Source organism: Oryctolagus cuniculus, chromosome 9 (assembly GCF_051225735.1).
Source record: "Oryctolagus cuniculus isolate XC-2025 breed Fujian yellow rabbit chromosome 9, ASM5122573v1, whole genome shotgun sequence".
Classification (NCBI taxonomy): Eukaryota; Metazoa; Chordata; class Mammalia; order Lagomorpha; family Leporidae; genus Oryctolagus; species Oryctolagus cuniculus.
The window spans coordinates 37,014,017-37,039,778 of NC_142875.1; the positions used below are offsets into that span (position 1 = coordinate 37,014,017).

At 45.6% G+C, this 25,762-nt stretch overlaps 1 protein-coding gene across 17 annotated transcripts in view; it reads right to left on the reverse strand.

Annotated features, from left to right (window-relative positions):
- LMO7 (LIM domain 7) overlaps positions 1 to 19,062 on the reverse strand; it is a 228,956-nt gene extending 209,894 nt beyond the window's left edge. For 14 of the 17 annotated variants that reach the window (XM_017343533.4, XM_051850599.3, XM_051850596.3 and 11 more), the window contains exon 1: positions 18,320 to 18,651. In XM_017343533.4, coding sequence (XP_017199022.3) covers positions 18,320 to 18,388 — 69 coding nt within the window. In that variant the 5' untranslated portion in view covers positions 18,389 to 18,651. Of the gene's footprint in view, positions 1 to 18,319; positions 18,689 to 18,936 lie in introns of those variants that run through there. The other 3 variants (XM_017343532.4, XM_017343534.4, XM_089303561.1) reach the window with 2 other exon arrangements.
- Positions 19,063 to 25,762: the final 6,700 nt, after the last annotated feature.

Genomic DNA, 25,762 nt, shown 5'->3' on the forward strand with positions numbered 1-25,762 from the left:
AAGAAAGTTCTTTATGGTACTAACTTCCTTACAGGTCTTCAACTTGATTGATCTCCTGGTCTTAAGTGCAGGGTGCCAGAAACTTTTTAGCCCTCTAAGCTCTAGGTTGAGGCAGTGGCCCCAAAGGCATGTGTTCCCAAATTACCCACACAACATTCAAATTTCCCCCCACAATGTTTCAGTTTTACAAAGTACTTTAACATCATACTGGTCATCATAGAAAAGAGGGCTGCCACAACCAAATTAGACAGTGAAACCTGAATTTTAAATGACCTGGCAATAATGAAGGAGCCAGAAACACATCTGGAATTTATTAAGTCAAGTAGATTCATTTCCTTACACAAAAAGGATTACTGTAAATTGTAACGTGGCTGTCAACCACATTCTTTTACCAGAACTTAGTCCAAATTTCAAAAGTATCAGCTATTTGGCAAGTTATACCTATCAGGAGTTACAAGTATTTTCCAAGTCTAAAAATGTTTGCAAATTGGCTTAAAGACCAGCAGCTATATAAACCTTATCCTTCGAATAAAACATCTAAAAGTGCATTTTCTTTCCTCATGGAAACTATAAACACTTGTCTTTTCTAAAATAGCTCATTTGGTTAAATGTTAAAATGTCCTTCCTGGGAAGATCTTACAATTGCCTCACCCAAGGTAAATACAGCAAAAGAGCTAAATTAATAAGATGATACAAAGATACACATGAAAAACATAAAAAGTAATTTTAAAATACAAATGAAAATACAAAAAGAACAAAGGATAGCTTAAAGACGTATAAATATCTTTATGCTGTAATGTTGACTTGAAAAACCATTTTATTTGTAAAAAAAAAAAAAACTTTATACATCCTCTTTTTATACTCAATCCTCTAATATCAGACGTCAAACAGCAGAAAAAGGAAAGGAGAATGAATACAATAACAGATGACAGAGTTTTCAACAGTGCACTAAGAGCACTGTTGAGACTTTTCACTGTGAAGTCTCAGGCAAGTCAACTAGCCTTCGCTTGCTACCATAAATCCACTGAAAGGAAAAGATCAATAGCAAAGAAATGCTAAAATAAACACACAAGGATCCCTGGAGAGAGAAAGACAACAAAAGAAACAAAACTCACTGCTCTTAAAGTATTTGTTCATTCCAACCTTGAGTTCTCACAGATCAAAAGATTTTAATCACAACTTCAAACCAATACAGACGATGATTAATGAAAATCTGGATTCACAAATCCAAAGTCAGAATAAACAGCAAGTTATCTAAATTCATGGTCAGAAAAACACACACACAGCCTTGAAAATGAGTTATTCTAGGAAAGATCATTTAATTATCCACCTAGATAAACGTCATTTAATAACCCATTTTCTGATTATATACAGATTAAAGTATAACAATGATAATAACATGGACACCTACCATTTTCTGAGTACTACAAATATTTCACACTCCTTTTTCCCTAAGCCTTATAAATATCTGGTAGTCTTCCTATTACAGTTGTGGGAATTTAAATTTAGGAACATTACAAGTTTGATTTTCTTTCTTATTGCATCTGATTAACATGGCTTTAGGTTTCTTGGAATCATTAAAGCAAACCTATTCACATATACTTAACTTTTTTATAAACACCTCTTTGAGTCTTTTTTTTTTTTTTTTTTTTTTTGACAGGCAGAGTGGACAGCGAGAGAGAGACAGAGAGAGAAAGGTCTTCCTTTGCCGTTGGTTCACCCTCCAATGGCCGCCGCTGCAGCCGGCGCACCGCGCTGATCCGATGGCAGGAGCCAGGAGCCAGGTGCTTTTCCTGGTCTCCCATGGGGTGCAGGGCCCAAGCACCTGGGCCATCCTCCACTGCACTCCCTGGCCATAGCAGAGAGCTGGCCTGGAAGAGGGGCAACCGGGACAGAATCCGGCGCCCCGACCGGGACTAGAACCCGGTGTGCCGGCGCCGCATGGTGGAGGATTAGCCTATTGAGCCACGGCGCCGGCCTCTTTGAGTCTTTTTTAAATGATTTATTTACTGGCAGGGCAGAGCAATGAGAAAGAGAGAGATGGAGAGATCCTCTATTTGCTGGTTCACTCCCTGAATGCCCCCAACAGTGGGACTGGGCCACACCCCAAACAGAAACTCCACACAGACCTCCTGTAGGGGCAGCAGAGCTCAAGCAGTTGGGCCACTGCTTCCCAGGCACATTGGCAGGGAAGTGAACTGAAAGCAGAGGGGGAGGCCTGGCTTGATCCAAGGCACTATGTTATGGTAAGAGGGCATCCCAAGCCCTCTTACCCACAGCTTGACCCACTATGCCACAATGGCCACTCCATTTTATCTTTTTTTTTTTTTTTTGACATTGTGTTAGGTCCTATTTTAATTTTTAAAGGTACAATTGCCATTTTATTCTTCCAGAGGATAGTCTTCTTCAGTCCTTAGGGAGTCAGCTTTGGTGATGCTTGGGGCAGCACCAACACAACTGGACAGGGATGAGGGAGTTCCATCCTTCCCAGCTTCATGAGATTGACTCTCGCCTACTCTGCTGTGCAATAGCACAATGTACAAAAGAAGTAGCTTCACACACAGCTTGGGAAGCACAGAGGTGTCCAAGAGACTAGCTTTGGAAAAGTCTCTGACAGCTGTAGCCTCTACTGTGCTTCCATTGATGAACTTTTTTTAATTTGCAAATTTGTATCTACTTATTTATATTTGAAAAGCAGAGAGATAGAGACTTCTTATCCCCTGGAACACTCCCTAAACAACCCCAATGGCTTGGGCAAAGCCAGGGGCCTAGAACTCAAGCTCCGTCTCCCACATAGGTGGCAAGGACCCAAAGACTTGAGCCATCCCCTGCTACTTCCTATGGTGTGCATTAGTGGAAAGCTGGGATCACAGTGGAGCAGGGACTCGAACTCAGGCACTCTGATATGGGATGTGGGGGTCCCAAGCATCTGAACTACTGAGCCCAGTGCCTGCCCTCAGTGATGAACTACTTCATGCCTTGTCCTTGGGCACTCATGAACACAGTCTATGCAGCTAATAGGTGGTAAATAGCCACAGCCCTTTCCGACACAGCCATTGTTCCTTCTGTCATTTTAGAAGTGAGTTACTCTAAATTTTAAAAACAAAATTTCTCCACTAAATTATTGGAGGTTAAAATCCCTGAGCAAGAATAGATAAGGTTTCCCTATTTAGAAAAAGAAAAATGATGTCAGAAGAAGATTCAAGCGACACCCAGCTGGTCTTCTGTGTCACAGTTTTCTAAAATAGAGCAATGTGCTTCAACTTTAGTATTTGATGGAGTACATTGCTTCGATTGTTTCAGGTCTGTTGTCTTAGAGGGTAGTTCCTTTAAATATTAAGATCCAGCACCTCTAATACATCCAATAAGGTAGGCTGAGGACAGCGAACAATTTCATTAGTACAAATAACAGCTTGTTAGAGACACTGCTCATTTCTTGGATAGCTCTTCCTACCGCTTCTCTCTGAGACTTTCCAATGGGTTTTCTGAAGTTTCATCTGGTTACCACAGCAGCACTTCCGAACTATACTTTCAACAAGAGATGACTCTCCTCCAAATTCAGTGGTCCTGTTCCCATTTTCCTCTCCCTTGATCACTTCTAGTACTGAACACTGTTGAGCATCTTCTTCCTCCGTATTTTTATGAAAGCAGTGTTTCCCTTGGGCTTTCGGACACGTTCCTGGTTCCCCACCTGACTTCGTGATCACCACCTCCCTTTCCCATCCTCCGAACAGAGGATGTCAACCAAGGTGAAGTCCTCGATCTTTTATGAGATACGGCCTCTACCCTCCACTGACCCATTCTTTCCCAGGGGTTCCAACTTCACCTAATAACAATATTTTTTAAGTCACAATCTTTATCCAAAATTTGGTATTATAATTACCACCTTCAAATCAGCACCTTCCACACCACAACTTCAACTACAGCTTCACTGTCCTGCCAATGGGTCAACCCAATGGCCCCTTGCTCGTGCTAGGACCACCCCCAACTCAAATGCCCTCCTACTTCAGGTCAAAAAGGGCCTTTTCAAGAAGCTTCCAAATACTTTTGCATTCTCAAATACCCTGCAGCTCTGCTGCCCTGTGACTATCTCCTGTCAGGATGAGTCTCAGAAGTAACCACAATAGCAAGAACCTTCACCATTTCCTTCCTCACCACACACACATGGTCTCCAAAGGCCCGTGCCTCATCCCAATATCAAGAAATTATTTAATAGTATCTAATTATACTTTGGTGTGAATTTATAACACATCCTGTCTTTTTTTTAATTTTTTTTATTTCTTTTTATTTATTTATTTATTTTTTTTTTGACAGGCAGAGTGGACAGTGAGAGAGAGAGACAGAGAGAAAGATCTTCCTTTTGCCGTTGGTTCACCCTCCAATGGCCGCTGCAGCCGGCGCACCGCGCTGATCCGATGGCAGGAGCCAGGTGCTTCTCCTGGTCTCCCATGGGGTGCAGGGCCCAAGGACCTGGGCCATCCTCCACTGCACTCCCTGGCCACAGCAGAGAGCTGGCCTGGAAGAGGGGCAACCGGGACAGAATCCGGCACCCCGACTGGGACTAGAACCCGGTGTGCCGGCGCCGCAAGGCGGAGGATTAGCCTAGTGAGCCGCGGCGCCGGCCCCACATTCTGTCTCAAGTCTAAGTGCTTTCCTATGCTTTGTAATTTAGCTCCTATTGTGAAATAAGGAAATAAACACAACAGGGACAGATACAAGCAGCAGTCCACAGTATAACAGGGCATGTACACACCAGAGCTACACAAGAGAAGAGAAACAGGGAAAAAACAAAGTAGTGGAGAACTTGAGTTTTTCTACCAGATAAACCTAAATTCAAATTCTAGTTAGAATAGTATCAGGTAGGTGGGGGGTAGGGGGAGAAACTTAACTTTACTGAACCTCAATTTTATCATCTGCTAAAAAGTTGTTATTATAAAAAAAAAAAAATCACGTGTTTCATGTGACAGCTAGGAAAAAATAATTTAAGTTAAGAGAAAGTCAGCTTGTACCAAAACCGTCCAGGAAGGCTAGCCTCCCATGTTCACTCATTTCTTAACAAAGTTCTTTTGCAAGTCTCCACCTCACTTTTTTCTTGTGGAATGAGTCCTGGAAAAACTGGTTTGAAAGCATGAGATGGATCTTTAATGTCTGGTTTGAGGAAGAAGGGGAAAACTTTCCTCTTCTTGATGATTCGATTATTTCTAGACAGGGTAAAGATATTTTCTACTTCTCTGTCTCCAATTAGTACTAGTTACAGACCGTGCTGCAACTGCAGGACATAACTCAACCCGTGAGTCATGGGATCTTTTTCATGAATAATACTCCAAAGTTTCATGACAATGCACGGTTCTCAGCACGGGATTTTCAGCTATGAAGGTTCATCTTTAAATAATCTTGAATGTTTATCTTAAGACATTTGCCTTCAGGAACCTTTAGAATTGACTGAATAAAGTCCACTTCTCATGGTTTAAACTTGCAGGGGTTTTGTTGGTGGTGGTGGTGTTTTTATGAAAATACGCTTGGAAATTGCTTAATCTAGAATTGAACTTGAAGATAAAAGGAAAAAAACCTAATACAGCAGACTCATCTTCTCATGTTAGATGAATCATAGCCAGGAAGTCAGTTCTATCATAGGGTTGAAAATATTTCAAGTATAAAGAATGCAAAGTTATTTGTTTATCCATCCATTTATCCAGTGAATATTTATTGAGTGCCTATGAAATACATGGAACTGGTAGAGGCCTGAAAATAAAATACGTCCTTGCATGTAAGGCTACTACATTCTAGTGGGAGTCACTGCCAAACAAAAAATAAACCATGCAAAGACAAGCGATGATAAGTGAATCTAAGAGTGTAGAGGGACAGAGAGGTTATTTAGAGGAGGGGGAGGAGCGGGCATGAAGAGGCATCATTCCAGATGAGACCTAAGTCAATGAGGGAAGTGTTTTCATGCACAAGCAACAGCAACACAAATACCCTAAAAGAGAAACCTTCTTCCCAGGTTGGGAGAAGAGCACCAGTGTGATGCAGCAAGGCAAGCAAGACAGAGAAACAGAGATGAGACAGGCAAGAGGGAACAGATCATTGGGGCCCTACAGACTGTGGCTTTAAAATTCAGGTTATCTTATCAATGTAATGGAACACCACAGTCGGGGGGGGGGGGGGGGATGGGTTGGATTTTATAATTTCTGGCTTACATTTTCAAAGGAGGCATTTGGCTGCTCTCTTGGAATCAGGATGCTGAGACCACTGCAAAATCCTTAATAAGAGGTGATGTGGGTGGTAACAAGTAGTCAAATTCTGGATATATTTGAAGATACAACCAAGTGAATTTCTTCAGAGACTGAATGCAAGGTATGATTTAAAAAAAAAAAAAAAAGAGCAAGAAGTCTACAATGACTTCAAATTTAGGGGCCTGAGCAACAGGGTAAACGGTGGTGCCATTTGCTAAGACTAGAAACCGTGGTGAGATAAACAGGAGACAGTAAATAGGAGGGGGAACTCAGAGTCTTGCTCTGCACACAGTGGTTGTGTTGTGCTTCTCAGACCCACAGTGGGAAATCCTGTGTACGTAACTACACATACAGGCTTGGAGTGAGGGATGAGTCGGGGCCTGAGTGTACATATGGAAGGCATCAGCACAGAGAAGGTAGGTAAAGCTCTGTTCTTTACAACATCCACAAGGGACAGTCGCAGACAGAGAGGACGAGCCTCTGAGCACTAATATTCACTGATGACAATAACTAGGACTCCACAAAGGAAAACTAGAAACAGCCAGTAAAACGGGGAAAAAAAAAAAAAAACAGAAGGCAACTAAAGGGGATTTTTAAAAAAGATTTATTTGAAAAGAAGTTACAGAGAGAAAGGTGAGAGAGAGAGAGGAGGTAGGGAGGAGGGAGAGGGGAGAGAGAGAGAGAGATCTATCTATCTACCTATCTTGGTTCACTCACCAAATGGCCACATGGCCAGGGCTGATCCTGGCCAAAGCCAAGAAGATTTGAGTTCCAAGATAGGAACTCAATCCAATCTCCCATGTGGGTGGCAGGGACCCTCAAGTACTTGGGTCATCTTCCACTACTTTCCTGAAGCATTAGCAGGGAGCTGGATCAGAAGCAGAGCATCCAAGACCCGAACCTGCATTCACATGGGATGCCAAAGTTGCAGGTGGCAGCCTGCCACAGTGCCAGCCCCAAAGGAAATGAAATGAGAGAAGTTATGACCAACTACATCTGATGCTGTTGATAGACTGATAGTATTTTCTTCAAATAGGATTGATTAAATAATTCTCAAGAGGTAAATTCAACATGTTTGCTTATTTTCCCCTTCTTTGGACAGAATAAAAAACTTTGAACTCTCATTAGACAAAAAAAAAAAAAAAAAAAAAATCCAGAATCAAATTTTATAACAAGGTTGACAAGGACTTCCTTCCCCTGGAATACTGAAACAGTAGTATAATAAAATAATTCAGGTATTTCTTTCCCAGTTCACAGATCTAGATCAAATTTCAGTCTAATCAGGAAGATAACAATCTTTGCTCATGATCTCACGTAAGTACAAAATACAAACTAGAAAGTATTCTCATCAAAAACACGACATATATTAAAAAGTCCTAAAAAACAGTCTGTATAATTTTTAGTATGCATGAAATGACTGAAATGTAGGTTACATAAGGGGAGAAACTGATACTTTTACAAATTGTCTAAGAAATAGATACACTCTATTTCCTACTCTTGCTGAAGTATAACTCGATGCCCTAACATAAAAATGTTTCTCTTAATACCTTAAAGGGCTTACTGAGCATGAATCAATTCACTTAGATATATCTGAACATGTAAATCCGAAGTCGCAGCTATTGCCCAAAAATGTCCACTAGCCATTCTGTAACTTATGTAAAATTTGATCACCGTGTATTATCAAGACACTATTACAAGATGGAACTTGTGATGGTGAACAGGACTTGTCATATGCAAAAGAAAAAAATAATAGCTCAAGTTCAAGCTCTAGACAGAATGAACACTGAAAGCCCATTCTCTTCCAGATTATAAAATCCTTTACACTTAACGAGCCAGTATCACTCTTGGGCAGTGGAGTATGGTGATTAAAAGGGTAAACTGCCTCTGTATCCCAAACACTACTTACAAGTACTAATGTTTCCTAGAGCAAATTATTTTACCTCTCACTTCACTTTATCCTCATCTCAGAAAAACATCCTCAGGTAGTAACAGTACTTAAGTAAACGGTGTGTGAGTATAATGCATCTGCCACGTGTCTTGCATATGGTAGCAACTCAAAAATACTAGTTGTTTCAACTGTTAGTTATTTACTCTGGGGCCGGCACTGTGGCAAAGCAGGGTCGGCATCCCACACGGCCACTGGTTCGAGACCCAGCAGCTCCACTTCTGACCCAGCTCTCTGCTATGGCCTGGGAAAGCAGTGGAAGAGGACCCAAGTCCTTGGGCCCCTGCACCCACATTGGGAGACCTGGAGGAAGCTCCTGGCTCCTGGCTTCAGATCGGCACAGCCCCAGCCATTGCAGCCAATTGGGGACTGAACCAATGGATGGAAGACCTCTCTCTGTCTCTCTCTGCCTCTCCTCTCTCTCTCTGTGTAACTCTTTCAAATAATAATTTTTTTTTTTAAAAAGACTTCACTTGTAAAAGCTTCACTAATGTGCCACTCACTGTTGAAGTCATCTCATTCTGGGGGTAGGACAGGACAGTTTTTTATTTATAAAAAGATGTTCAAAACACTGATTCAAAAGTCTTGTGACAAATCACTTATGGACAATTCTGTCCCTGGACCCTGGAAGTTTCTCTGACTTCTCTCCTACATGGAAATCCTCACTGCTTGCAGATGGACATATGTCTAGAGAAAGAGACATATACTGTCACCAAAATGTACTTAAGCAACCAAAGGGTCCTGGACTCAGAAATCAGAACCAGTCTTTGAGCATGCTGCTGGAGACACTGATACTCTCTGGAGAGGCTGTTCACTGGCTGTGCTGTGACTCATCTGAGGGACTTTCTAATGCCCATATCTTTAGAGCAAAGCAGCAGATTGTGTTCCACCTCAGCTTTTCAAAGCTGAGCATGTATGACAGCTATTATCCTTATTAAGAGCTTTGAGTACATCAAACACGCTTTTAAAGAAGCACACCCAATAATTACCTTTGGAAACTAAAAAGTAAGCACAAGTATGCATAATTTATCATTTCCTCAGGCTCAAATGCACTCTTCATAGTTAACAGGCTTAAGGAGATCTGCGGCATCAATTAAATAAGCCAACATTTTGATTGTACACAAAACATGCATTCATTCAACAAGCATTTAAGAACGTTCTCTCAGAAATGGTGGAACACAAAAACAACATCAACAACTCAGTCTGCAGATGGTAACTTAAATAAATTGCTGACCTACAAAATATTTTCTTTAAACTGAAAGAACAGGGTGAATTTTTGATTTTGCTTTGTTTTTCTTAAGGAGTACACAAGGCTTTTTTTCTAACTCAAATGCTGTTATGTTGAGCAGTAGTCTTTAAATTCTGTACTTATTTCCTGAGGCAGACAGAGATAGAGTTCACAAACACTGACTCAATCCCCAAATGCCCAAATCCCCAAGTCCCCCACTGCCAGGCCTGGGGTGGGTGGGTGCCTGGACCTGGGAACTCAACCCAGCTCTCCCAGTGAGGAAGAATCCCAATGGCCTGAGGTCACATTGGCGGGAAACTGGAGTCAGGAGCCAGAGTTAGGAAGCAAACTCAGGCACTCCAGGGTGAGATACAAGTGTCTTCTTTTTTCTTGTATTTTTTTTTTTTTTTAGATTTATTTATTTATGTGAAAGGCAGAATTACAGAGGGAAAGAGAGAGAGAGATCTTCCATCTGCTGGTTCATTCCCCAAAGAGTCACAACAGCCAGAGTTGGACCTATCTGAAGCCAGGAGGTAGGAGCTTCTTCAGTTCTCCCAGGTGGGTGCACAGGCCTAAGTACTTGGGCCATCCTCCACTGCTTTCCCAGGCACATTGGCAAGGAGCTGGATCAGACGCAGAGCAGCCAGGACTCAAATTGGCACCCACATGGGATGCTGTTGCCAGAGGCAGCAGCTTTACCTGCTACGCCACAGTGCAGGCCCTGAGAGGTGGGGGTCTTAACCGCTAGGATAACCTCCTGCTCCAAGAAGTGATTTTAAAAGGAAAGGCGAAGAAGGCCGGCGCCACGGCTCACTAGGCTAATCCTCCACCTTGCGGCGCCGGCACACCGGGTTCTAGTCCCAGTCGGGGTGCCGGATTCTGTCCCGGTTGCCCCTCTTCCAGGCCAGCTCTCTGCTGTGGCCCGGGAGTGCAGTGGAGGATGGTCCAAGTACTTGGGCCCTGCACCCCATGGGAGACCAGGATAAGTACCTGGCTCCTGCCATCGGATCAGCGCAGTGTGCCGGCCGCAGCACGCTGGCTGCGGCGGCCATTGGAGGGTGAACCAATGGCAAAAGGAAGACCTTTCTCTCTGTCTCTCTCACTGTCCACTCTGCCTGTCAAAAAAAAAAAAAAAAAAGGAAAGGCGAAGATGAAAAGAGCCAGTGTCTACACAGCAGTCCCCTAGATAGCATCTAAAGAGAGAGCTGGCACACTGCATGGAAGGACCAGAGTCAGCATGTTCCCATCTCAGACTAGGAGATCCTTTAAGGACTTCAGTGCCTCACTAATGGCTGGAGAAACAGCCAGGCGCTCTGCTTCATCACAACGGTCAACTGGGACTCTGGTCTGCCTTCTGTGACTCCAGTGAGAGGGGAGAGCCCCTCCTTGTCCCAACTTCACCCTACTCCTTCAGAGAAACCCACTGAGTCTGCGAACAAGTAAAACATGCCATCTTTCATCTACTAACGTAGAGGAAAAATGCAAATGTCCACTTCCAATTCTGGCCAGAATATGGAAAAGCTGAACTCTCATTCCTGGTTGCAAACTGGCACAAAGCTATTACAGGGCAACTTGGTGATGTGCACTAAGAACAATAAAAATCACCCATTTCCCTCAGCCAGCTGGGTCCACCTCTCGAACTACTTCCAGTACATGCTAATTTAGTGAAGGCACACGTTCTTTGCATGCCTTCTCACTTTTGGACACATTCCATTTCCAGCTCTCAGTGCATCGGCACACTGTAAGATCCAGGCAGCTGGTGGAGCCCTCCCAGCTCCTCAGGAAATACCCTGACACATCCGTTTACACTTGCTGGAGCCAGGCTGCTCACCCACATGGCTGTCCTGGTTCCTATTTGTGGGATTCAGTCACCTCTAAGAGCTTTTTTTATGAACTCCCTCATCTCTTGCCATCCCTCCCTCTTTCCTATATTCCTTTCTTGTTTGTCAATAAAGATGCTGTGTTCAAGAAACAGCAAGGCACTGCATAAGGAACAAAAGGTATAATCAGGCATTTAGACATCTCTTGGCTGTTCAAAACCCACCTTGAGACATCTACGATTCTGGCAATCAGAAGGGGGGTTGCTTACAGAAGAGGTGGGGAGTGATGTACTCTTCTGGAAGGGAACTTTTGTAAATGAGAAACACATCCTTTCTCTTGATTGGTGTGGTAGTGGCACAGGTGTATACAACCGACAAAACTCCTACAAGTGTACACTTAAAATCTGGGCAATTCACTGCATGCAAACACGACCTCAGAAAGAGTAAACTACTCTAAGCAGCCCCTGGAACTATGCTGCACACAACTTTAAGTTCTCACAAGGAAAAAAGACACAAGGGCAGGGCCTTCCTCAATGGCACAGCAGGTTAAAGGCCGGGCCTACAGCACCAGCATCCCACGTGGGCGCCAGTTTGAGTCCCAGCTGCTCCCATTGTGATCCAGCTTCCTGTTCATGTGCCTGGCAAAGCAGCAGAAGATGGCCCAAGTCCCTGGCCTCTGCACCTATGTGGGAAGCCTGCAAGAAGCTCCTGGCTTCTGGCTTGTTGCAGCCATTTGGGGAACGAACCAGCAAATAGAAGACCTCTGTGTGTGTGTGTGTGTCTCTACCTCTCTCTGTAACACAAGGCTCCAGTACAGCAGCCAATGTGTTAGCCCCACTTGCACCCTGGGCAAATGCTGTCTTCTCTCACTCTGCAGGCACACTTGGGCAGTCTCCTCGAAGCCATCACTGTACATGGTGCAATTACAGTCAGTCATGTTGGCTTTGTTTGAAAGAATGTTCCTCAGGGTACTCTTCTCTCAAAAAGCCAAGGTCAAAGGCCAATAATTTGGTGACTCAATCAATAAACCAACAGGTACCTCCCAGACAGTGCACAAAACAGGTACCTTTTAAACAACTAAATGCAAGTGCCCATGAAGGAAACGATCAAGTACAAGGCAGCAGTACAGTAACTATCTCAGGACCAGGGATGGAGAAAAAAGGAAACTCTCAATCAATATCCAAGTGCACACAGGCCCTAAATGAAGCCACATCCTGTAACAGGTTCCAACCAACAAGAGTTGCACATACTCACCTCTAGACAGAAGTTTCCACCAGGAACCCATAAAACCTTAAAATTGTCCTTTCACTCAATAAGCATTTATCAGGCACCATACACAAGGTACCTATTATATAGTCTCATTTGGCAAACCAGATGGAACTACACCATAGAGCATACAGAGGGATCTACATGAGCCACAGAGAAGACAAAGGAATGGACACAGGTGGAGGTTTGGCAGTTCAGAAAGCCTTCCCATAAAGGTTGATTTTACTCCAAGTATGGAAGAATGAAGAGGAGTTCACTCAAAAACAAAGAATAACAAATATTGCAGGCAAACAACACGGGAGTGAGAAAACCATATTCTATGCGAGCAGGAAACACAGGCAACAAAGGGGGGCACTAACTGCTTTCAGTTAATGTCTCCTCCCTTAAAAATGTAGCATAGGTGAAAAGGAGAAAGCTGAGGACTGCAGGATTTAAAGAGCAAAGCCAGGCCTTATACGATGGTTTCAAAACTAGATTGTAGTCATAATCTCTATACTATCCAGCAACTACGTGATTAGTCATGGAGAAAACATCCAAAAATAAAGACAGCTATATAGGCTGATAGGACTAGAATGAAAATGAGCCATGAACACCACACTAAGGATCACAGACTTTAAAATAATTTTCCTAACTCCCCAGAAAACAAGGAATTAACATAATTATACTTATCTTTTGAAAAAAAAATGATTTTGGCTAAAACAGCTAGCTTAAGAATTACTTTCTGTAATCAAAATTCTTTAACAAATTTTTGCCATCATAGTATTTTCAAGTTTGATATCTGTTGATTATATTTTAAGGTTCACAAAAACAAACCTAAATTTTGCTCATCTTATTTGGCTTTATTTGTGATTCTAGAAACAGGCAAGTCTGGACCAAAAATGGTTCAGAACTCTCCGTCCCACCACGTGGGCAGGTTCTATTCATTGCCACAGAAAAGGCAGTGATGTACAGACAGCAGGAACTGAAATACAGAGACAAGCCAACTGGTTACAACTCCAGTGTGCCATATTTAAACATGGTCTGACTGTTCAGTCACTTGTGATTGGATGAGACTCAGCTACTTATTCCAAACTACGTACAAAGAAGCCTTCAGGCCAAATTTAAAACATGTACAGTTAGCTGTGGGTCAGTAATTCAATATAGCTGAAATCATACATAATTACCAAAACTGAGTCTATGAATTCGGTAATGTTCTCAAGGGAATGCCTTTATCACTCCAGATACACTTGGAAAGCAGTAGTTCAATTCCAAAGACCTCTATTTAGTCTATGGACAACGCAGATAAACACTGAGGACTTGTGTACCCTCAGCAAACTCTCAGACCAGACCACAGGCTAGTAACCACAGTAGAAAGGATGTGGTGTAGGGAGAAAGAGAGAAACCATTCAGAAGGATTTTGCTAATATCAGTGGGGTACCCACAGAGCCTAATTCTCTAAAACCAACAGATGCTTTAAATTCCTCAAATTCTTTAGCAGCCAAGGTAAACAGAGGAAGTCAGAAGGTGTTGAACCAGCACATCTTTGAAAGATACAAACTGGGCAAATGAAGAAACAGACCAATTCAAAGTCAATCATGAAGGACTCATATTCTTGTGCCAGACTTGGCAGTGAACTCTCAAGTTCGCATCCCCTGGTCCTTTTACAAGATGACAGTGATACTAGAAGTAAACTCAGAGATAACAGGAAGGACAGGTGAGCAAGAAGGTAGTGAATTAAGCTAGCCCATTCTGGGGCCGGCACTGTGGCACAGTAGGTTAATCCTCCACCTGCAGCACCGGCATCCCATATGGGCACTGGTTCTAGTTCCGGCTGCTCTTCTTCTGATCCAGCTCTCTGCTGTGGACTCAGAAAGCAGCCAAAGATGGACCAAGCACAAGGGTCCCTGTATCCTCATGGGAGACCTAGAAGAAGCAGCTCCTGATCAGCTCAGCTCCGACCATTGCAGCCATTTGGGGAGTGAACCAGCAGATGGAAGGCCTCTCTCTCTGTCTGTCCCTCTCACTGTCTGTACCACTTAAATAAATAAATAAAGTCAGTTGAAAAGAAAAGAAAAAGCCTATTCTGCTCCAGTCATATAAATTACTATTGTGAAACCTCAACATAGAAAGCAACATCAACTCAAGACTGGAAACTGGTGAGTAACCAATGCAGAGTGACACATCCGGTTTTTAATCACACTGGTATTTGTTTACTACAGGCTTTTCAATGTCGAGAGACAGAGGCAACCATTAGGTATAGAAAATTGAAAGGTGCTGCACAAGAGGACTCAAATTAGAGAGTCCAGGCTGTATTTTCCAACACTTTGTCACCCACCCTCGCCATGACCTTGGTACAATCAAGTTTCCCCTCTGCCTTTGCCTTCAAACCATTATACTGCTTGGCTTTAAAACCAATGTTTAATCATAAACTAGCCCTGCTACCCTGTTAATATTCCAAACAGCATTTCCAACCAGATAAAAATCCAGCATGATGATGCTGAGTTATCTTAAAGGGCAGCATTTCAACATGTGTTTTGATTGCAAAATGAGCCCTCAGGGTGTCATGCATATATATATATATATATATATATATATATATATTATACACACACACACATATATATATTTCTAAGTACAATTTGAAATTCATAAAAATAAGTCATAAAATAAGTGATAGAATAAAAAACTAGCCCTCACCTCACTCTCCCCTGACCCCCCAAAAAAGTGAATTCAAAAAACTTCTTTTTTTTTTTTTTTTTTTTTTTTTTTTTTTTTTTTTGACAGGCAGAGTGGACAGTGAGAGAGAGAGACAGAGAGAGAAAGGTCTTCCTTTTGCCGTTGGTTCACCCTCCAATGGCCGCCGCTGCAGCCGGCGCACCGCGCTGATCCTGGCAGGAGCCAGGAGCCAGGTGCTTTTTCCTGGTCTCCCATGGGGTGCAGGGCCCAAGCACCTGGGCCATCCTCCACTGCACTCCCTGGCCATAGCAGAGAGCTGGCCTGGAAGAGGGGCAACCGGGACAGAATCCGGCGCCCCAACCGGGACTAGAACCCGGTGTGCCGGCGCCGCAAGGTGGAGGATTAGCCTATTGAGCCACGGCGCCGGCTCAAAAAACTTCTGATTCTGGGTATAATAACAACACATCATCTATTTAAAATCACAGACAGAAAATGAAAATCCCAAGGATACAACTGACATAGAGTCCAGGCATCATTCAAAATTTCACAAGGTCAGTGGAGTTCCTCGACCCTGAGATAGTCAAAGCTGAGGCTAAGAATAAAGGCAGCAGAGTATAAATTTAAGATAATGTACACTACTACACAAAAGACGTATGAGTATACATGCACTTACACACCCACAGGAAGGAGCCACTAATGCTTCATCACACCAGAAAAATGGGATAGGGCAAAGTGGAGCAAAAATATCAGCAAGCAGAATAAATATTCACATTATAATCTTCACTTTCCAAAATATAAAATACACTTTGGAATCAACATTCATCTTCAAATAGAGGGGTTCTTAAAATGAAGACATCGTGGCAATGAGAGAACCATTCATTCTGCTCCCTTTGGCAAGAATATTTTAAATATGCGCTGTAGTTGTAAAAGCAAAGCTAGCAAGAGAGATCTATGTGGACCCAAACTAGGGAAATGAAGTAAGCCTGCCCATGACCCCACCACTGTCACTTCAAATGGCCTGAGCATTCCAAAAGCATGTTCACTGACGATACAATGAGTGGCATAAGGGGAAAAAATCAATGTCACTAACTACATTAAAAGGATATGATACTATCTTTGGAAAGATTAGAGTTTCTGCTAATGAGGAGCCAAACCCTTTATTCAGTCATCTCATCACTGCTGACGGGGGCAGGTGTTTGGCACAGCAGTTACGCTGCTTAGGACACCCACATGCTATAGTGGAATGCCTGGGTTGGAGTCCTAGGTCCACTCGAGATTCTGGCTTCCTGCTAAAGCACACCCTAGGAGGCAGCAGATGATGGTTCCACGGGTGAGTCCCTGCAACCCAAGTGGGAGATCCAGATTGAGTTTTCAGCTCCTGGCTTTTGGCCTGGCCCAGCGCCAGTCGTTGGAGGTATCTGGGGAGTGAACCAGTAGACAGAAGATCTCCGATGTGTGTGTGTGGGGGGGGGTGTCTGCCTTTTAAAAATGATGGCTGATGAACACCTTTACAATAGAGAGGGATGGAGTGAGAAGACAGCACGGCAGCCTGCATTGTTTTTTAGCACAATATCCTTTATCACAATACACTTATCTCTATTCATTACACACAAACTTCTCACAAAACCCTACACAATTAGGAACAAGCTAGGACAAACAAGGAATCTTCAGTTTGCCAAAATCTGCACACTCAGAGAAAGAAGGGTGCGAAGTCATCCAGATTCACAGATTTCCTCGGGCAAACACAAAGCCTGCAGATACAAACTCCCCACAGGAGCCAGGCATCACCAAGAAATGCCCCATCCTTCTTCCTTGCCCCCTCCCTCCCTCCCCAACCCACCAACACAAAATGGTGAGTGTTTTCTAAAATTATGCAGAAGAAACCGGGCTGATGGAAAATTACAGTGGGAAGCCTGGACTTTTCAAAGTTTATAAATAAAGTTAAGTTATTTCTCTTAACTACATTGCTGGAATTTTTCCACTCTCATTGCAATTCGAAATACAGTGTTCACACTTCTCCCATTTAAACATGCCCCCCCTCCACACCTTCCTAAGTCACTTTCATATGACCTCAGGTCTCAGCCCAAAAAGACACCTAAAGCTAATTTTTCAGACCGCCCAACTTCCTACTGGTTAATACAATTCACATTTCGCATTCCTTTTATTTAGTGTCAGAAATGAAACATTCGAAGTTGGTTTCTTTATTTTTTCCACATGCAAACATGTCTTTCTTTCAAGAAAAAAAGTCACTTTAAAATACTGTTTGCTTTGGAATTCCGAATATGTTTTTTGTTCCTGTGAAAGAATCTTTAAACCTAATGCGAATGTTTAAGTGCACTGAACAAACCAGCACGTGGCATCAATAACTCCTAAATGACTGCAAAAGTGGAGCAGGCCACAGCTTTCTAACAAGCTTCTAAGACTTTTTTTTTTTTTTCTCCTTTACAAAAATCGTTTGAAAGGCTGGCTGTCCTGATGTTAACCTTCTACAGATAAAGGGCGCCCCAAGCCCGTGGAGACGCTGTCTGCATTTTAGGGGGGAGAGAAGGGAACCGAGGAGCCTCTGTGTGAGGCCCAGCTGGGTTAGGAACGACCTTCCCGTGAGGGACCCGCAGATACGCTGGTCTCCTCCACGCAGAAAGTGAAGAGGATGTTTCCCCGACGCCCACGTCCCGAGCTCCGAGGCTGCGGCAGAACCGGCAGCTTTGCAGGCGCGCCGCGAGGGTCCTCTCCACCTGCCCTCGCGTGCGCCCCACTCGCTGAACGCACGACCTGCTCAGGTGGGCGTCGGGCATCCCCACTCGTAGCCACCCCGGAGAAATGCACCCGGGGCAGATCAGCTCCGTGCCGCGGGCTCTCGGCAGGACACCACGCCCGGCGGGCCGGAGCCGACCTGGGGACCTCCTCCCTGGGCTGGTGGTCCTTACGGATGCAAGGTCCCAGAACGGGGCGGCGAGCGCTGAGGACGCCGACCCGACCGTCGGGGAACAGCAGCGCCCACACGAAGTTGGGCAGGAAGAGGCAGGAAAGCCAAACCGTGCCAAGTTCCCCAAACTGCACGGCACCGGCTGGGTCAACGGCGAAAGCTACAGCGCCCGGAGGAGGCCGGGGCAGCGGTCACCTCGCGACGGGCGTCCCGAGACCGCAGACTCGCGCAGTCAAAAGCACTCACCTCCACCCATCTCCGAGCCTCGGCGAACGCCACGGAGCAGTCGGCCTCCGCCTCCTCCACCCCTTCCATGACTGGAGCAAAAAAGGGAGAGAGAGAGAGAGACTGAGCGGGCACACTGGGGTCGGGGTCCGCACGCGTCTCGGCCCGGCGGGCTGCGAGGGCACGCGCGCTGCCGCCGTGCCGGCCTGCGCTCCGGGCGCGCTTTCCCTTTGTTGCGCACCGCGACTAAACTTTGCAAGCCTACAAGAACTTGGAGGCGTTGCAGTCTCCACAACTCCCGACGGGGCGCCGGGCGTGCGGGCGGCGACGGCAGGCAGCGCGCGGCACCAGCCCCGAGCGCGCTGTGGGCTTCGGACGTCGCCGCGTGGCCCCGCCCGGCCCCGCCTCCGCCCGCCGAGTCTCCGCTTCCGTCCGCCCCCAGAGCTGCTACCCCCGGGCTCCCGGAGCGGCAGGCTCTGCGGTCGCACCGTCTGGGCGGGGAGATGCCACCGCCCGCCCTGGGACCGCAGCCCCGCCCCAGGGGATGCACCCCCGCGCCCGCCTGGCCGCCTCTCTCTCCCGGGGCTCCTGGAAGGGGCGTTCTCTCGGCTCGCGGCCGCCGAGCGGGCCTGCAGTACCAGGAATAGCTGCGCACAATTGCACCTTTCGGGGCCAAGCAGCGTCCCCCACCCCGCGGGGGCGCGCGGCTTAGCCCATCGCCCTCACATGCGGCCGGACCGAGCCCACGGCCCCGCCTCCACGTGCGCCGCGTCCCCGCCCCCTGCGGCCGGTCCGGCCCACCTGGCGGCAGGTGAGAGTCGTGCTCTGGGCACCTGCGGCGGGTCTCGCCCAGCGGAGACCGGCCTAGCTGAGCCGCTCTTCCAGGTGAGTGTGGAAGAAGGGACCTGCCACGCAGCGTGGTACGAGCGAGCGAAGGGACTCTTGCGAGGCCCCCGCCTGCCGCCGGGCAGCCCAGTTCAGACCGTCTGACCGCCCTCGCACTGGAAGTCCAAAGCCTTTCCTGTTTGGGGCACACCCAGACGGGCAGCAGCGCGGTCCGTTATTTGATATCCGCAGTGGCCCCGGGTAGGTGCGCAAGGCCAGAGGCTTGGCTTACGGGAGACCTCACTAGAAGCCAAATCAGGTCCATCTCAGAGTGCCGGCGGGGGAGTCCTGGCTGCTCTGCTTCGGGGCCGGCTTCCTGCTAACGCGTCTGGCAAGGCAGCAGAGGGTGGTCCAAGCACTTGGCCCCTGCCACCCACGAAGAAGACCAGGATGGAGTTCTGGCTCCTGGCTTTAGCTGGTTGCCGACCTCTGTGGAGTAAGCCAGCAGATGGAAGATTCATTCAGTTTCCCCGTCACTCTGCGTTTCTAAATAAATAGATAAATAAATATTTTTATTTAAAGTGGCTTTAACTGCTCATCTGGCTGGGCTCCCTGGGGGCTTCACCTTGGGAAGATAAAGATGGGCCTCTCTCTCTCCTGAAAAGGAAGTAACCCCTTTTTATTTTTTTTCTAGTTGATTATTTACCTTTTCTACTGAAAAAGATCAGAGAGTCTGCTACAGACTCTGTATTTAACGATTGTTAACATTTTCCCTTATTTACTTCTTCATTTCTCTGCTGGAGAGTTTTAAAGTCAAGTACAATTTTTCAACCCTAAATGTTAAACAACATACATTTCATTTAGAAAGGACATTTCTTTGCCCTATCATTTCCACACCTAGTTAAAGCTAACAGCAATTACAATTCATATCCAATCCAAAATCCGATTTCCCTAACTGACCCTAAGGTGTCTTTCACAGCTGACTTACTCAGACCAGGACCCAATCAATGACCACACACTGCAATTGATTACAGCTTCTTAACCTGGAACGTGTCCTCCTTCTCTCCTCCCCCGTTTTTGATTGACATTATCTTGTTGGAGAAGCTACATCTGCCTCTGGGTTTGCTTAGGGCTTCTTTGCGGGGGGTCTTCGGTGAATGTGTTTGTGCACTTCCCGTCCCCTGGCAGTTAGATGTAGAGGCTGGATTAGATGAAGGCTTCACCACCCACATTACTCCACATAGGGAAGATGGGTTTTTGTTTATTTGTTAGGCTTATTTTCACTCAACGCCCCCCTTTTTTGTGTGTGTTTTTTTTTTTTACTGGTATTTGTAGTAACAGTGGGTCTGTTTAAAAGAACTGACAATCATTGCTGAAGTGGGGGACCATTCCCTGAACCATTTGCCTGTCGGTGACACCCTGATCAGGTCAAACCCGAAAAAGAGGATGGAATGATGAAAGATACTGGGAAGCTATTTCACTGTGGCTATTCAAGGACTATTCTCTTGTGGGCAAGCATTCGATGCCAAGGCTAAGACACCGCTCTGGCCAGCCTTATTTCTTGCTGTAGTGCCTTGTTGGAGCTGATGCGCCTCAGATCCTGATTCTGTCTTCCTGATAGTGTGTGCCCTGGGTGGCAGCAAGTGATGGCTCAAGTGGTTGGGTCCCTGCCACCTCTGTGGGAGCTCACTCTTCTCTCTGCCTCTCAAATAAATAAATAAAAAAAAAGACTGTTGGGGCAGGTGTGGGGCACAGCAGGTTAAGTTGCACTAAGAACACGAGCATCCCATACCAGAGTGCTGGTCCTAGGTACCCCCTGAAGATCCGGCTTCCTGCTAATGCACCTCAAAAGGCAGTGAATGATGGCACAACTACCTGGATTCCTGCCACGTATGTCAGAGACCCGGATGGAGCTCCTGGCTTCCAGTTCAGCATGACCCAGCCCTGGCCATTGCAGGCATTTGGGAGTGAACCAGCAGATAGAAGATCTCTCTCTCTCCCTCACCCTCTCTGTCACTCTGCCTTTCAAAATAAAGAAGTCTTAAAAAAAAAAAAACCACTTAAAATTTTATTAAGAATCTTATGTATAAGTGCTAAAAGTTTTAAGTGATAGAAAAAAAATTTCCAGACACTGAATCCATTGCACTCCTAAATAAATAGGACAGATATTCTGCAAGCTTCCTGAGGGTTATTGTTACTGTCATTAGTATGTGCATATATTATGCCATTTGACTCTGCTGCCATGTAACTGAACATATAGTTTTGGATGGAACAGTCCAGGATTTAAGAAGTACACAGGGGGCTAACGCTGTGGCACAGCGGGTTAAAGCCCTGGCCTGAAACGCCAGCATCCCATATGGGTACCAGTTCTAGTCCCAGCTGCTCCTTTTCTGATCCAGCTCTCTGCTATGGCCTGGGAAAGCAGTAGAAGATGGCCCACGTCCTTGGGCCCCTGCACCCACGTGGGAGACCTGGAAGAAGCTCCTGGCTCCTGACTTTGGTTTGGCTCAGCTCAAGCTGTTGTGGCCATCTGGGGAGTGAACCAGCAGATGGAAGACCTCTCTCCTCTCTCTCTCTCTCTCTCTCTCTCTCTCTCTCTCTATATATATATATATATATATATATATATATATATATATATACTTCTCTCTGTAACTTTGTCTTTCAAATAAATAAAAATAAATCTTTTTTTTTTTTTTAAAGTACACAGACTTGGGAAACTGAATGACGTAGGTTAAGACTTAGGTTAACTTGAATGCCTGAGCAATGACAATAACTAAACGATGACAATAACTAAGTCAAAGGTTTGGTGTGAGAATTAAATGTGATGATGGATGTAAAAAGCCAGGGCATTGCCTGGGGTGGAGCAGGCACTCAATAAATGATGGTTATTCTCATTGGTCTCTGACAGTAGTGTATCAGCTTTCCCTAATAGGTGGAGATTTCATGTATTTGTTCACTGCTTTCGGGGAAAGGGTTGAAGAGTGTTGCAAATTCTGTTTCAAGTCAGCTCAAGCACCAGTAATTGCTTCATTTCTCTATTTTTAAATGCAAAGCAGTGCAACTGTCATATTTTTATCCATTAGCGGTAAAATGAACTTCCAAGGGGAAATGGGTACCATCTTCTGGGAGGCCATTTGGCAATAAATATCAAAAGTTTTTAGGGGCTGGCATTGGACACAGTGTTTAAGATGCAGCCTGGGGTGCCTGCATCATATATTGCAGTACCTGGTCGGAGTCCCAGCTCCACTTCCAAGTCCAGCTTCGCACTAATGCTTGCCCTTGAAGGCAGCAGGAGTAGCACAAGTACTTGCATCACTGCCGCCTGAGTGGGGGACCTGCACTGGATTCCCGGCTCCTGCTTCCCGACTGGCCCATCTGGGGCTGCTGTGGGCATCCGGGCAGTATACCAGAGGATGGTGTCTCTCTGCCTTTTACATTGTTTAAAAAGTTATTTTCTTCAAACGTTCATGCCATAGCCCTTCTGGAAACGTAGCCAGGGGATATGAGCAAAGATACCAAGTGAGGCTCTGCAGTGAAGACCGGAATGCCCCATCAAACCTCCCTCCTAGGAGGACTCCCTGCCCGGCAGGAGAGCCCCAGCTGCCAGTCCTTTCGTGGTTGGCCTCAGGTACGCAGGCCAGCCTCCCCTGAGGTTATGCTCCTCCCAGAACTGTCCTCAACCAGTACGTGATCCCACGCATGCCAGACAGTGCTGCAGGGCCTTGTCAGCAGACCCTGGGGCTTCTCCCTGTCCCTTCCTGCTTGTCCCCTATTCTCGTCATAGGAACTTATCGCTGTAGGATTCAGCCTGTGATGGCTTCAAGCATGATTTGTTGAAAATAAGAATCCCAAGAGCAAGAAAAGCCTCCGACAATAGAGGCAGGCGTTTGGTGAAGATGTCACTTGAGAGGCTCGCATCCCATTTCAAAGTACCTGGGTTCGAGTCCTGGCTTTGGTTCTTGTTCCAGCTTCCTGCTAACGCACACCCAGGAAGGCAGCAGGTGATGGCACAGTACTTGGGTCCGTGACGTGAACCTGGGAGACTCCAACTGAGTTCCCAACTCCCAACTTCAGCCTGGCATAGCTCTGGCTGCTGCAACACCTGGGGAATAAAGCAGAAGATTCTCGCTCTCACTCTGGTTCTCGCTGTCCTACTCTATCTCTCTGCCTTTCAAATAAAATTTTTAAAAGCACACTCCAACAATCAGGAAGGTGGGGTAAATTATGGTTCTTCCATAGAGTCAGATATTGTGCAGTCATTTCAAAATGCACAAAGAGTTCAACGAGGCAGAAAAAGATTTAAAATATATTGCAAAGTGAAAAAGCAGTGCACAAATTACCTTGAGGATTGCATTTTTAAAAATGTCTATTTATTTTCATCTATTTGAAAGGCAGAGTGGCAGCACAGAGAGAGACACAGATGGATGTTCACACCCCCAAATGACCACAACAGCCAGGGCTGGGCCAGGCCAAAGTCAAGAACATGGGATTCTGTTCGGGTCTCCCATATGGGTGCAGTGGCCCAAGCACTTGGACCATCATCTGCTGCCTCCAAGGATGCAATATCAGGAGGCTGGATCAGAAGTAGAGCAATTGGGACCAGAACTGGCACTCTGATATGGACTGCGAGTTGTAGCACAACAGCTATCCTTGGGATTGTATTTTTTAAATGAATAATTTTGCTACTTAGAGCAAGTGAGGAAATTTTTTTTAAAAAGATTTATTTATTTGAAAGTCAGAGTTACACAGAGAGGCAGAGAGAGGTCTTCCATCCACTGGTTCACTCCCCAAATGGCTGCAACGGCCGGAGCTGGCTGATCTGAAGCCAGGAGCCAGGAGCCAGGAACTACCTCTGGGTCTCCCACGTGGAGTGCAGGGGCCCAAGCACTTGGACCATCTTCTACTGCCTTCCCAGGCCACAGCAGAGAGCTGGATTGGAAGAGGAGCAGCCGGGACTCGAACCAGTGCCCATATGGGATGCCGGCACTGCAGGCTACGGCTTTACCCACTATGCCACAGCAGCAGCCCCCAAATGGGGAAATTTTAATGGTGCCTATTTCTGAATGGAGATGTTTATACTTCTGTCTGTTTTTCAAGTTATTTTGCAAAAACATGTATATTACTTTTATAAATGAGAAAGCTTGTAATAAAGCTTGAAATAAAGATATGTCCAAATCTGACTTCGAGTCTCAAACTCAAGCTGCAGCCTCCTCCTGCCGTCCCTAATTTGCCAAATGGCATCACATCTATATCTGGGGTCCTGCTGGACTTCATCTCTCACGCAGTGTGGACCTCATTCCCAATCCTGTCAGCTAGCTCGCTTGCTCTCTCTCTCTCTTTCTAAAAAGCATGGTACTTTGGCATGCTGAGTACTTACTTTTTATTATTTATTTATTTGAAAGTCAGAGTTACACAGAGAGAGAAGGAGAGGCACAGAGAGAAAGGTCTTCCATCCACTGGTTCACTCCCCAGTTGGTCACAACAGCCAGAGCTGCACCAATCCAAAGCCAGGAGCCAGGAGCTTCTTGCAGATCTCCCACATGGATGCAGGGACCCAAGCACTTGGACCATCTTCTACTGCTTTCCCAGGCCATAGCAGAGAGCTGGATCAGAAGTGGAGCAGCTGGGACTTGAACCGGAGCCCATATGGGATGCCGGCACTGCAGGCGGTGGCTTTACCTGCTACACCAAGCACCAGCCCCCTGTCAGTTCTCTTAAATTTATCTCCTCAGTTGGCCCCACTTCACCATCTGTATTCCCAATACCTTAGTTCAGGCCTTCATTGCTTTCAGCTAGATTTCAGAAATAGGATGACCTTTCTAAAATGTAAATCTGATGCTATAGACTGCGAGGACTCCCAGTGGCCCTTTAGGGACATCTGGTGATTGCCAACACCATAGGTGGGTTCCTATCAGGATCTGCTCCTAACCACCTCTTACCACATCATGATCCTCAAAAACCGATTCTCAAAAACAGAAATGTACGTCTCTCGCTCTGCTTGGCCTTCTTCTCCCTGTTCGCCCAGGCTCTGTTCAAGCTTCTTCCTTCTGGGAATCCTTCAGAAAATCTTGGCAGATCCTCCTGGGCCAGGTTAGGCATAGCTTCTTGAAGCAATCACAGCCCTTTTCTCAAGGTATTCCATTATCTCTTTTCCTCATTGAATCATGAGCAACTTATCAATCCCAGTCTTGGTGCCTAACACACATCTGGTATTCAACAACGGTTTACTGACTGGAGTCTCATTTGTATCAAACATGTAACACCATACTGAATTGATAAAGCATCGACAGTAGCAGAGTAGAAAATTTCATTGACTATAACAGCTAATACAAAAATAATATAAGGAAGTTTTTACAGCAGGGTTTCTCAATGGAGATCCTGTTAATAATTTTTCACTAATTCTCTGTTAGGGTGATTGGCCTGTATCATTTAGGACCTAAAGCAGCATCACTGACTACCAGAAGGCAGTAGTACCCTGTAGATATGACAGCCAAGTATGTCTCCAGACTTTGCCAGATGTCTCCCTGTGGGGGACTCACATTAGCTCTTCTTCAGGACTGCTTTCCTGGGGAGGAACTGGCTTCGGTACAGTAGAAGTGTATCTTGGGCCCAAGTTTCTTGCAAGTCCGTGAGCTG